We start from the raw sequence: 14,719 nt of genomic DNA, 5'->3' as shown, positions 1-14,719 counted from the left end.
CTTCTTCTTGTCTTCTTCGCTGCGCCGGCAGCGAACCCCGCACAGAATACATTCACTTCATGATCTTCCTTCTCTCTGAACATTTAGAATGCTAAAATAAATATTTAATATAATTTTCATGGTGAAATGCATTAAAGCATACATTAATCATATGGGGGCACGGCGGCATGCCTGCCTTGCACTTGCATGTTTTTCTGGTGGGTTTACTCGGCGCTTCAGTTTCCTTTCAAAGTCATGTAGGATGTGGGGTTTTGTTGTGCTATATTGACCCTGCTAGTGTATGTTTTGCTTATTTTTGGCGACTCGTTCAGAGATGGGCGCAACTCTGAATGGATGGCATAATTATACATGTATAACGAAGATATTTTTAAAGTTCTGAACACTCCGTGGGCTAAGTTTATAACTAGTTTTAATTTCACAAAGACGTTTATCGTGTGGTGATTGGTTATGTGGAGAAAGAAAAAGGACGGATAGGAACTGGGGTTTTAGTACGTCAGATAGAGACAGCACGCGTGCAATAAAGAAAGCCCGCTCAGAAAAACATGCATTGAATTCTGTGTTCGTGTCTCCGACCACCAGATCACAAACCCAACATTTACACAATATTTAAGTTAAACCTGTGCGATACCCATTCATACATCCAGTTTTTTGGAGCCTCGTCACACCTGCCATAAAGTTCTCTACACTGAACATAATAGTGCAACTATCAGTAATAATACTATTATTTATTTTATTGTTATTATTTATTAGTTTAAATATAATGCAGTTTAATGATGATAAAGTTGTTTAAAAAGTCACTTTAACGTGTCAGTGGACAGAGATTAGGGCTGCACGATAACAGAAAAAATGATTATCACGATTATTTTGCTCAAAATTTTTATCACGATTAATAATGACGATTATTCCTTTGGTAAATGAAGTCTGTGACCAAAGCAGTGTAGCCTCGGCCAGTTATTCACAGATGCTGCCCTAATCATATTAGCTGCGTTGTCCGTTGTGATGCACACAAGTCTTTCTTCCACCAAGCCCCAAGCGGACATCGCTTCTTTGAGGCCCACTGCAATAAACTCCGCTGTATGGTCTTGTGGGAAAAACGAAGTTTGCAAAAGCTTGCTTTTCATCTCAAACTCACTGTCAATAAAATGAACTGTCAAGCTCAAATACGGTTCCGCAGTTCTGCTTGACCATAAGTCGGTTGTGGCAGCAAAATATTCAAGGCTGAGCCTGAGAATTTCTCTTTCTATTTCTTTTCGGCATTTTGCATACAGTGAGGGCAGCGCAACATTGGAAAAATGGTTGCGTGAAGGAATGCTATATCTTTTATCAAGTGTTGCGATCATTTTGTTAAACCCCTCACTGCTCACGGTGGTTATTGGACACATATCCTTGGCTATATGGTACGTGATCGCCTCTGTTATTTCCCGGTGTCTTTGCGAGCTAGGCAGATATGGTATTGCGTTGAACAATGTCCCTGATATTGTTGTCTGTGTTGTGGATGGCTGGTAATTTTTTGTTGTTGCTGTTTGTGCCTTCAGTCGTTGAAATTCTTGATAGTGTACTTTGTGGTGGCTTTTAAGGTGGTTGATGAGGTTTGTTGTGTTACCTTGGGACGTTTGGACGAAACAGGAGCAAAGTTTGCACAAGACTCGTACCTGATCAACATCACATTCCTCGAAATCGAAATAGTTCCAGACAACTGAGTATGACCCAATTTTAGGAACTAACGATCGCACTTCTGCACCTTCCTCACGTTGCTCCGCCATCATATGTTTATTCTGACTGACTGTTATTGCTGCTATTGACTTCTACTGCTTCAGAAAGCGCTTGCAATCTAGACGCAGTAAAGTCATAGTGACGCAGTCCAATCCGTAAACTCAGCCCATAAAAAACAGTTTGGTCGTTATACTGTAAAATCGCAACGATATTTATTAACTGATCGTGGGTCATAAATATCGTTATCATGAGAAAAAAAAGATTAATCGTGCAGCCCTAACAGAGATTGTTAACATTAACAGAAAGTGTAGTTGGTTTACAAAAAATATTTACTATTTATTCCTTTTCTAAGACATATTCAGTGCAATACAACTTTTGACAAGCACTTCTGGATATTTTACTAAGTCTAAATGCCTCTTTGTATGGTTGAAAATATGTTGTCAAAATTATAGTTTAAGTTTTTGCAAAATTTGTTCAATAAAAAGGTTCTATATTTTGACTGCATCTGTCATGCAATGTGATACCTTCTCCATTAGTGCCATCCCCTTGAAAACTATCACTTTATGGGGCAATGCAAACCTGTATTAATACTTGTGTGCACATTAAAATGTTTTTTTTTTGTACAATGTACAATACTCTTGACAGTGGAATAGGTTATTCTTAGCCAGTAATTCCAGTGGAAAATGTGGTTAACATCCACTCATGCATGGGGAAAAAAATACCGTTGAATACCGTGAAACCGGGATAATTTAGAATAATACCGTGATATAGAATTTTGGTCATACCACCCACCCCCACTGTTCAGTGACCATAAAATACTAAAATAAATAAAATGTCCTTAAAATACATATGTTAACTAATACTATATGTACAGAAATATTTATCCATAATACATATGGCATAAAAGAAAATAAAATGCTTCTCATAATTACAAGCTGTCACATTGTTTAGTTTTTTTCCTGTAATATACCTAGCTGAAACAAGGCTTAATTAAAAAAAAAGTAGTTTTCACCATTTCTTTAACTAATATATATATATATATATATATATATATATATATATATATTGGTTGAAATAGTTTACTGTCAAATAAATGCAAAGAGTACTCGACACGTGTTTCGCCCTCATTCTGGGCTCATCAGGCGTACACACTCCACTGCACTCCCTCTCGGGAATTGAACCTCGGACATCAGCGCCAGAGGCGATGCCCCTAACGTTGCGCCCCGGCGTGTGGTTCGTTTATTTGACAGCATGTAGATCGGGGTAATTACATTCACGGCATTCGTAGTCTGTGTCACAATCTGATTGTATGGGTGGTTACCTACCAGGTAACGCTTGTGGTTGGCCAGCAATCTGCTAACATCCGCCACGGTGCCCTCAGTTTGTGAGGAGCAGATCATAGAATGGTTGAAATAGTTTACTGTCAAACAAGCCTCCACTCGCTGCTCTTTGTTTACACTGCTGGAAGTTTGATGCCAAAGAAAAAAAAACAAGATGTGTGCTGGCTCAACCGCTGTAATACCTTGCGTAAAGGAGCACTGCAACTAAATTACCATAAATCTTAGAAAAGCAATGGCTGAAAATATCCATTTTTGTGATCGGCCTTTTTACTGATTACCAATCAAGTCTTTTTATAGTGTCAATTGGCCAAATTGAATTGGCAGATGATCAATTACAGCATCCCTAGAATCTGAGCAGACAATAGGTCTCTGTACACCTCATAATATATCCTGTTGCTTTAACTGAACATACTTGGCCCTACTGACTTTGTAACAGTTATAACTGATCCACAGAAGTGTATCGCCTCTAGGAATGCTGCTGACTGAAGATTCCTATTTTACTCCTCCATTGTCAACTGGCTATATCTTAAGATTTTAATAAAATGATACTGTCAACATTATGTGTTTATCTTAATTAAACTGAAATTGTTCTTTTTAACTATAGGTTAAACCTAAGCTTTTGTGTTCATTTAAGTAAATGATATATGATTTAACTATCTTTGTTTTTGTATTAACTTAAGTCACAAACTTACTTTAATACCGATCTTTACACTTTGGCTACACTATACATATTTAAACAAGTAATTATATTTTTTACTTTCCAAGCATTTAGAGAAACAAACTGTTACTTACAGTATATATCAGTGATATATGACTGTGAAAGCAACAATGAGCTTTACAGTGATCCCTCGCTACATGGCGCTTCCCCTTTCGCGGCTTCACTCTATCGCGGATTTTATATGTAAGCATATTTAAATATATATCGCGGATTTTTTGCTGGTTCGCAGATTTCTGTGGACAATGGGTCTTTTAATTTCTGGTACATGCTTCCTCAGTTGGTTTTCCTAGTTGATTTCATACAAGGGACGCTATTGGCAGATGGCTGAGAAGCTACCCAACGTACTTTTCTCTCTCTCTCTCTTGCGCTGACTTTTTCTGATCCTGACGTAGGGGGATTGAGCAGGGGGGCTGTTCGCACACCTAGACGATACGGACGCTCGTCTAAAAATGCTGAAAGATTATCTTCACGTTGGCTACCTTCTGTGCAGCTGCTTCGCATACTTAAAAGCACGAAGGGCATGTATTGATTTTTTTATCTGTGTCTCTCTCTCTGCTCCTGATGGAGGGGGTGTGAGCTGCCGCCTTCAACAGCTTTGTGCCGCGGTGCTTCGCATACTTAAAAGCAAACAGCCCTATTAATTTGTTTGCTCCTTTGAAGAGGAAGATATGTTTGCATTCTTTTAATTGTGAGACTGAACTGTCATCTCTGTCTTGTCATGGAGCACAGTTTAAACTTTTGAAAAAGAGACAAATGTTTGTTTGCAGTGTTTGAATAACGTCCCTGTCTCTCTACAACCTCCTGTGTTTCTGCGCAAATCTGTGACCCAAGCATGTCAATATTAAAGTAACCATATAAACATATGGTTTCTACTTCGCGGATTTTCTTATTTCGTGGGTGGCTCTGGAACGCAACCCCCGCGATGGAGGAGGGATTACTGTATATTTATGAGTCAGAATACCAGATTGAGGAATCAGAACCAGCAAATTTAAAAGAAAAACAAAAATAAAATAGGCAAAACTAGAGAGACAACTAGAGGAATATGAACAGCCTGCAGCTGCTGTGAAGCCCAGAAAAAGTGGTTTGTACAAATGCTGGAAATAAACAATAAGAAGAAATAGCACCCATGTTGCAGACATTGGGACTTCTTAGTACCCATCTTCCTACCATCACTATGAAAAATATAGACATGTCCAGACATAATACCACCTTCTCCCTTGACTCCATAATTTTGTGTTACTGACAAATCTCCAGCCTTCACTAAATATGTAGTACTGGAGAATTTTCTCAGGTTCCAAAATTAAACAACAGCAAACAATTAAGGCTATAAGGATCAAATATACAGCTTTCATTAGAGTAAATATGATAACTAACAGTATTTAGCTGCAACCTTATAATCAGAAGAGCTACTTGATACAATGTCGTGTTACTGATGTGGTAATGCTTTTGTTTCACAATGTGAAATTCTAAAATGCACATATACACAATTTTTGTTAATTTTGTTCTTTAAATACTGGTTAAGAGAATATGTTTATGATTTGCTTCCATGGAATGCTTTCAAGTGAAAGCAATAATACAATATCTCAATACTACAAAACATCTTTGAAATTACACCATTAACATTGTAAACAATATTATATTGCTTGCCCTACAAATTAGAAATGTTTGGTAAGTTGAAAGACTGGTATACTGCATGTTGACTTGAGTCATACTAGATGCAACTGTAAGCAGTTTGAGGATACTAAATAAAACTACTAAATATGGCTTCTCCTAATAAACCAAGACTCTGCAGGAAATAACATGATGCAACTGTGAAAAAATAACTTCAGAAACACCATGCTTAACCTTTAGTGTATAAAGGAACTGGGTCCATTTGTTAAAGAAGTGGGAATGTTATGAGACATGCAACTGCATGGCTTTAACTCTACAGTCTCCTAAAAATCAAGTCATAAACTACCATAGTGATAGTTTGACAGGTATTTTCAGGGGTGCTTTAAAATTTTACTATTATTTTCCTTTTTCAGGATGATATATATACAATTGTACTAATATTTACCAGATATATTTTTGGACACTATCCCTTTTTTTCTGTATGAACCTTTTAAGCAGTTCCTTTACTTATGGACTACCTCAGACAGGAACCGTCAGTAATGAGGAATAGGAAGTGCAAAGCAAAGAGAAATATACATTTTTATAACTTTTTTTTTTTTTTTTTTAAAGAGAAAGGGGAAGCAAATTATTGTTAAAATTAAGAATCATACTCTCCAAAAATAACAGACATGAGACGGGCAATAAATATTCCAGAGTGGGTCAAATGTCCACAAACGAGAATTAAATGACAACTTCCAACTCACAAAAAAGGTTCCTTTCACACATTTGGAGGAAAAAAAATAGTGGGAAGAAGTATGAAAACCTAAAGTAGAAAAAATAACTAAAGCACCACAAAAAGATTAAACCAGACTGCTTGACCTTCTACCTCCAAAACCAAAACAGAACAGCCCAGCATATTTTCAAACAACTCAGTTTCACACATCAAAAAGATTTTCAAAAACAGGGATCAGATCAGAATAGGAAGAAAAGGACAAAAAAATAAAATGGGTTAGATGGATTAAACCATTTTTCTAATTTTCTAGTTAAAAAAAACTTCAATACTTGCTAAAAAATGTTATTTTATCAGCTTTTTTTAAGGTTGGGAGAATGAGCTGATAGCACATTGCCGGAACTACCACATGACGAACCACCTCGATTGGGACTCAAGCACAGGGGGTGAGCTTTTTTTTTTTTTTTTTTTTTTTTTTAAAGATTACATATTACTCCAGCATGGAAAATTATTGCACGGGCCATCTCAGTTTGGCATCAACACTTTGGCCTACTGGCTTGGGTTGTATGCATGTGTGATAGACAAGGACACAGACTGCAACGCTAGATGTTCAGAAAGGCAAAAACATGGTATGGATAATGGTCTTGGCCAGAAACATTGACGTCACATCTTTTTTGTGTTCAGGCACATTTACTGATCACACTGTTTCCAAATGCTACTGAACTATGCTTAGGCCCACCTCTTCCAAGGTGGCCATGGCATAATACGGTTGGCCCAGCACTGAGCGATCACACTAGTCAAATTAACTAGACTTTGCGGAGTTACATGTGGACAAACGTGCTCGGGCACGGAATGAATTGCCAGTGTGAGTACACCCTTAATTACTAAAACAATAAAAGAAATACCAAACTGCATTCTGTATAATAATATAGCACAGGATTTTAACATGATGTTAAAAAAATGGTATCATGCTAAATTAATTAGATTCAACAAACCACAGCAAAGAATGAAAAACAAAAAAGTTTTATGTAAATATCATACTCAAAGTACACCTAAAGCAAATGCCAAGACTCTCATTAAAAAGAAAAAAAAACAGTTAAGATAAGTAAATGTTCAATAGATAGTATGCTTAAATGTAATTTCAAAATAGGAGGATTAACATTCACTTTACAAATGTAATGCAATTAAGTAAATAAGATATACATACATCAATTTCACCATCATCTATTTCTCCATCATCATCATCTTTCTTCTTCTCTCGAATAGAATCTCTACGAATTCTCTCTGGAACTTTTTGCTCCTCTAATTTTTTTTCTGTTTCCTCTACCTCCTCCTCTTGTTTTGGTTGACTTTTGTCTTTCTTCTGTTTGGCATCAGCATTCTCCTCCTCCTCTTCCTCCTCCTCCTCATCATCTTCCTCCTCCTCTTCATCCTCTCCATCCTCTCCACCTGCTTTCCTTAGTTCCTCTTCAGGAGCCACAGTGCTCTGTTCTTCAGGCACCTCCTCATCATAATCAAGTTCATGTTCATCCAAGTCCCGGGTGACAGAAGATGATTCATCCTTTAGATCATTTAATTTTTCATGTTCCTCAACTGTGTCTCTCTCCTCTTCAACTTCTTCCTCCTCCTCCTCATCTTCATCATCCTCCTCAATTTTATTTACTGCTGTGACAGTTTTCCCTTGCCTCTCATCATTATCAGAGTCCTGATATTTGGCCTCATTATGCATTTCTTCTTCACTACAAGGATCATCATCAGCATCTGAATTGTCAATTTCTCCTTCATGATCTGAACACCTCTCCAGTTCTTCTTGGTCTGAGACTCTTTCAACCTCATCATCTTCTAAATCTGAATCTCTTCCTTCTTCAATATTCTGAGAAAAAATGTCATCTTTTAAGAGTTCACTGTCTGAGTTATGTTGTTCTTCTTCTGGAGATTTTGGATTATGATTTGGACTTTCAGACACATCCATTGGTAGATTAACAGAAACTGGAATAAATATTAAATACAAGTTATTAAAATATGCATTTAATTAAACAAAAAATATTTTTAAATGCAGACTTACACAGTAAATTGAATCTACTATTCATTGCACTAAAAAGGTCAATTTTGCAGAAAATTTTTAAAAGACTTCAAAATACACAAGCTTCCTACTTATGTTATGTGAATGTGTTAATACTTTGGCTGGGCAGGAGGGCTCACAATGTAAGTTATATGCATTAATGTACAAAACAGATCAAAATCTTCATTGTCATGGAGTAGTATAGATCTGGAATTAGTCTGAAGCAATAAAATTTTATCCAATTTAGCTGGTAGTATATATTTTCAAGCAGATCAGGTACGATCATGCCATGCTAACTTCAGATCTTCTTTGCTTTCCCCTCAAACTAGGAAAAAATGATAACACATTGTAGGAGGAGAACAGGCATTCCTGCTGGGAAGGAGGATGAGTTATTACCTGGACCGGAGGCCAAAATGGAAGGACAGATGGGATGGACAAGGAAATAACTTTATGCCCGGCCGGACTAATATGTATGACAAACTAGCGGAAACTGAGATTTGGGAGAGGTTCCATTCCCCATACGCCAGGTGGTAGCGACCTTCACATCTTCTCACCAGCTGGGACACCTACAGGGGAACTGGGGAATTGGAATCTGGAAGTGCACCTCTGTCGGTTGAGGACCTCCCTACTTCCTTTATGGCCTGGAGGTCAATCCCGGAAGACATGGCATGACCCCAGAAGCATTCCCGGTTACGGCAAAGAAGGAAGCCCGCTGCCACACATGTATGAGTCAGAGTTGGGAAGTCAGCGGGCGAAGATCAACACAGGTAGAGAAGGAAGAAGAACTGTTGGTTTACTGTGATTTATTGTACAATTGTGGCTTGTTATTGACAGGATTATGAAGAGGTGCCTAGGAAAGTAATAAAAATCCTTTCATTTATCCTATGAACATGTTATGCTTCACTGTGTCTGTGTGGTTATAACATACAGCAGTTCCACAAAGTGATGGAATTTTTCAGAATGTGCATGCAAAATCAAACTAGTGTGTTTAGGGAAAACTAGGAATTATTTACCAAATTACTGATGTGATGTAATTTTTAATTTGAATTAAACTTTGAATTTTCACTCCTATCTGTATCTGTCACAACAGACTATTCTTATATTATGTAGTTAATATATGATTATTTTTAGTTTTTAGCTTGAAGTTTTTGCAAGGTGGAAAAATGTGAATGTTGGGAGATTGGGAGTAAAAAGCCTAAATAATCATCCATCCATTATTAAACCCGCTATATCCTAGCTACAGGGTCATGGGGGTCTGCTGGAGCCAATCCCAGCCAACACAGAGTGCAAGGCAGGGACACCACGCAGGGAGGACCTGGGAAGTGAACCCGGGTCTCCTAAGTGCAAGGCAGCAGCGCTTCCACTGCACCACCATGCTGCCCCTAAATAATAATAATTTTTAAAAATTAAAGCTTCACGAAAGAATAGCTGGAAAAAGGGAGACTTATGACAGAAATGTCAAATGTGCAAAATGCTGTAAGGCACTTATGCACTATTTGGAAGCTGGATAAAGATTTTTTTTTTTCATTAATAATAAAGAAACTGAAATTTCCATCTCTTGTCGATCATCATATCAAACCTGGCAGAAAATATGTTTTGCTACTCACATACACTACTGGTCAGGTGTTTTAGAACACCTTAGTTCTTCTTTACATGTAATCTGTTGAAATGCAATGAATGACCTAGAATAGAGAAAAGGTAAGCAATAAACTGGCAGAGGTTTAAATTTAAAGTTTAAGTTAGCAAAACTGGGAAGAAAAAAAAAAGGAAATTTCGGAATATTATAAATGGGCCTGTGGGGCACCTGTGCAAATTGTTTGCTTCATTAATTTACTTTAATTGCTGCAGAACATCTATAGATTGTTGCCTATTAATTATTCCCTGAAGAAGCCAATTTGTAATATTCTGATATTTCCATTTTTCAGTTTTTGCTCACCTATTATTATTATTATAAACCTTAAATGTGAGCCTCTAGCAGTTTACTGCTTACCTTTTCAATATCTTAGGTCATTCATTGCATTTCAACAGATTACATGTGAAGAAAAACTGAGATGTTGTAAAACTTTTCACCAGTAGTGTAACATTTTATATTATTGTGGTGATCAGTGCTAGATTTTCAATTCTCCTCAAAACCGAAAAAACAGCAACAATGTGAACACAAACCAATTGGCTTTGTGAAGGTTGAATATAGATTAAGTTTACTGTACGTGTAACTTTGCTCACTCAGTCGCATTTGGCCTGAATTCAGCATTGTATGAATGTTGGTGGAGGTGTAATAAACTTTCATTATCAGATTATGTGAAATAATTTAAATTTAAAACAATAACTGGCCCATGATCGGAATCCAATATGGTGTAACCATGTAAAACAAAACTGAGTGCCATCTGTGACACACTAACACAAAGGACTTTTAGCCAAAGAATTACTCAGCAGAAATGTGTCAAGAAACACTAATGGGGTTCCTCTATCCCAACAGCGATATACCTATATTATGCCTCACTGTGACTATAACTGCCAAGTCAGAAGCTTCTTTCTTTTTAATTTTTTCCTTATTAATCATTTTAGTTTGTGTGTGTGTATATATATATATATATATATATATATATATTGTTCTTGCTTAAATGATAAAATATTAAATCAATATAATAACTGAACACTTACATTTCTTTAGAAACTGAACATCATTAAAATGACTAAAAACAGAATTTTTAGTAATTATATTTTATTTTATATACATACCTTGTCAAATTACAAATAAATAAATAAAAGCCTGTCTAGTCAGTGATTAGGCAGCACACTGAGATTTGGACATTTGAATTATATGAAGAAGTTGCTCTCTCTTTGCATACAGCAATAAAAAGCTCTTGTCCAGCAAACAATAATAAGCTACACATTAATATTATAAATAGGAAATTAACTTTTAGATTGCTGAACAATGTATTACACATTTCTCAAATTACTTTGGACAATTTATGCAATATGAAATTAATGAGTTTTAGAAAGCATATTAAATGATATTGACATAATTTTCTATTTAATTTACTAAAATAACATTGTAATCAGGATTAATCAAAAAAGTATGGTATTTGAATATAAAACTACAACCTAAAGCCTGACCACACTCTCAAGATGATTTTTAGTCACAGAAAAATTTAAATATGACAGAAAATGTTAACAAAAACTGTGACACATTCAAAACAGCATTTTTCACCAAAAATGTTTTTCCATAATGTTGTTGAAAAATAAAAATGTTTGTTCATAAAAAAAAAAATAGACTGCACTTTTTATTTTAAATAATACATTTTAAAAATATTACCTTATTACCCTGACTTAAGGGTTGGTTGAGAAACATTTTCAAATACGTTTACAAAAACGTAGGCGCACTGAAAACCAGCACAGCTACAATAAGTACCACAAGAAGCTTTTTTTGGAATTTCGATTTACTCCTCCAAAATTACAATGTGCAATTTATTTATTGAATACCTGTATAACTAACATCATCTTAATTTGCAATACACTTAAATGTATGTTTTTTAAGGATAAGAAATTCTACATAAAAACATTTATTCCAATCAAAAGTATCAAAATAATTATACATAAACAATTTTATCTATCACTGACCTCTGAGGATACTTGTACAAACTGAGCTCCTTACAGAGTGTTTTAATGAGATCCAACCCTGGTGGGCAGAAGAGCTTTCTTCAGCTTAATGAAAATGAAAGTCAGCTGTTTGGTTTTGACAAAAATGATAATGCCAAAAATTTGAAATTAGGTTTTGGAAGTTCTTCATTTGGAGCTCAATTTTGTCAGTCATGTAAATTACTTTTAGATTTCTATATGTTACTGTGATGTGCAGCACTTTGGTTTAAACCTTGATATTTAAAGGTGCTAAAAAATAAACTGATAATAACTTACCTGCAAATCTTTACTGTAAAGGGAACCCTCTCCCTCCAGTAGCACTGATTAAGGCTGTAACCCCTAAGAAAATGATAAATCAATATAAAGTTAAGTTGCAATTAAATAATCAACACAACCTCATCAAAGAAATAAATGATTTGGAGTAAAAAAAGAAAATAAAATTAAATGCTAAGTTTTCCTACACAAAACATGTGCCTGCTGGCAAGCATCAAACTTTAAAATACACACATAGTGCAGTGCCTGCTTCAAAATAACCTAAATAAATGTATAAACATAAAAATACTAAAATTCCCTGAAACACAACTTTTAACATTGTTGGTTTTACCAAAATAAGTTTCACACGTAAGCTTTCTCTATCTACCCCACTTGCATTTGTAAAAGGTAACGCTTTATACTGAAATAAGTCAAACTTTTCACTCCAGGCTATTCTTAACAGCATAATATAGCTTTAAGTACATTCTGTGGTCGCACAAGTCGAAACATTTTTCTCTTCGTAAAAATGTAGCAACAATGTATTCGTTAAGAGTGTTAATCAATAAAGTAACATTACTACTGCCTTTATAATTAATTCAAATGTCAAACCCAACTGTAAGTTACACGGTACGTTCCGATGCGCTCCGCTTCCACACCAGTTGAAATCAGTTACTTAGAACACTGAGATAGTCCAAAGGCGCAACATCCAAACATGATTCCAACCACTTTGCTGCCCCATTAAAGTGCCTCGCAGCCTTCAGCAGGTCGTACGATCACCGCATCACTGGGCGCCAGAGTGTAAATAGCGGCGATCACAGATTTGTTTCACAAATAACAAATAAGGACGGACTTCAGAGTTTACACATTTTAAATGATTTTCAGAAGAAACACATTCAGTTAAGACAAGGTATCTGTCTTAGAACATAGCAGGCCATGTTGGCAAAACCAATCCTTGGCATTCGATTTTTACGTCTTATTTAAGTGCATGCACAATCTTTTCAACTTACCTTTCAAGGGCCCTAGATTTTTGTTTTGCAATCGAAAACCCTACAACTTTCTTTCACATTCTATTTGTTGTGCAACAATAATAGCAGCCATGCTTCCCTCCATCAACAATACAGACCTCCCCCATAAACACCATGAACTTTATGAGAAATGTGCGTTTTTTTTTGTTTCTTATTTTTTACCGTTTCCCACCTGTACTTCTATTGGGACAGGATTAATGAGCTTTATTGCTATCTCGTCTCACAGCTTCCCGAGTTTGAAAAAAAATACTTTCGGCTACTTAATTATTATTATTTTTTTTACAAGAGAGAATTAGAAATCCTACACTACACAGTGAGAGCGGCCATTGCCGTGACGTCATCAAGGGACGACGGTGTCGGCCTCAAGTACTCAAGACGCCAGACAGGAAGCGTTAAAGCGGCATTTGCTGCGCTTGTGTGGTGGTGGCTAAAGTCCAGCCGCTCCTTTTTTCCTGTCTATACTGCGAACAAATGTGCATTTCTGTGGGAAGACAGCCCGCAGTTGAGCAAACTAAATTGAGGTTGTTTTTTTACAAAGGTTCACATTCTAAACGGTAACTTTTGGGACCGTTTTCTGAAAATCGATTTTTGAATCCCTATCAGTGCTACACGCTGGCAATTATGTATATTTAAAAGTAGATATTTTTCTACCAATTTTTTTAATCCGCCCACCTACCCATTTTAAGAGCTCGCAAAAGAAGTGTCGCGGAGTATAGAAAATACCATTTGAATATCAGATGAATTATGTTTTGTTTTCAACGGAAATAAATGACCGCTGTTATTGTTGCTTTAGATAAATCTATAAATGAGATGAAACCTGACAGAGCCGTTATCCAACAGAAAAATATCAGATAGAAGTGATCGTTTTTGGAATTAACAGCATGCCACAACTGGCTTGTATTTGAATATAATTGAGAAGTTTTTGTGGATTCCTGCTCATAAAGGAGTGAGTGGCAATGAAAGACCAGATACGTGCTAAAAAAAAGCTTTATTTAGAACAGAAGTAGACTATACGATTCAGTTAGGTACATGTATATTTAAAGGTATAATTTAAAAAGGCAGTTTTTATAAAATGGCAAAAATTTCAGAGAGTAGTGATAAAGGAAGGCACTTGCTTCACTTAAAATCCACACCAAGGGATAGGAGTAAATGGTGACCTTGAGTGAGAAAGGAAGAAATTATTTTTAATTAGATTAAGGCTTTGACATGTTCGTGTGAATCAGTACTCTTACTATACTGCCAAGCATAAAACAGGAAAATGTGAGCAATGTGCTGTTAAAGAAACATTAGAACTCTGCATGGTCTGGTGTTTGAAATACAGTAGGATAAGACAGAAGCTAATTGTTAAATTTAAACAAAAAAAATTAAAGTAATTTAAAAGAAACATCCATCCATCCATTTTCCAACCCGCTGAATCCGAACACAGGGTCACGGGGGTCTGCTGGAGCCAATCCCAGCCAACACAGGGCACAAGGCAGGGAACCAATCCAGGGCAGGGTGCCAACCCACCGCAGGACACACACAAACACACCCACACACCAAGCACAATTTAGAATCGCCAATCCACCTAACCTGCATGTCTTTGGACTGTGGGAGGAAACCGGAGCGCCCGGAGGAAACCCACGCAGACACGGGGAGAACATGCAAACT

The 14,719-nt window shown here is 36.3% G+C and overlaps 1 protein-coding gene across 1 annotated transcript in view; it reads right to left on the bottom strand.

The window, feature by feature from the left end:
• zc3h18 (zinc finger CCCH-type containing 18) overlaps positions 1-13,413 on the bottom strand; it is a 154,755-nt gene extending 141,342 nt beyond the window's left edge. The window contains exons 1-3 of the mRNA XM_051931485.1: positions 13,052-13,413; positions 12,069-12,131; positions 7,299-8,080 (exon numbers count right to left, since the gene is read on the bottom strand). Of these exons, the coding sequence (XP_051787445.1) occupies positions 7,299-8,063 (765 nt within the window). The 5' untranslated portion in view covers positions 8,064-8,080; positions 12,069-12,131; positions 13,052-13,413. The remainder of the gene's footprint in view (positions 1-7,298; positions 8,081-12,068; positions 12,132-13,051) is intronic.
• Between the last annotated feature and the right edge of the window lie 1,306 nt (positions 13,414-14,719).

The sequence above is a fragment of the Erpetoichthys calabaricus genome, chromosome 9 (genome assembly GCF_900747795.2).
Source record: "Erpetoichthys calabaricus chromosome 9, fErpCal1.3, whole genome shotgun sequence".
Classification (NCBI taxonomy): Eukaryota; Metazoa; Chordata; class Cladistia; order Polypteriformes; family Polypteridae; genus Erpetoichthys; species Erpetoichthys calabaricus.
The sequence above is the reverse complement of the archived record's forward strand: the minus strand, read 5'-3'. Positions and strand labels throughout refer to the sequence as shown.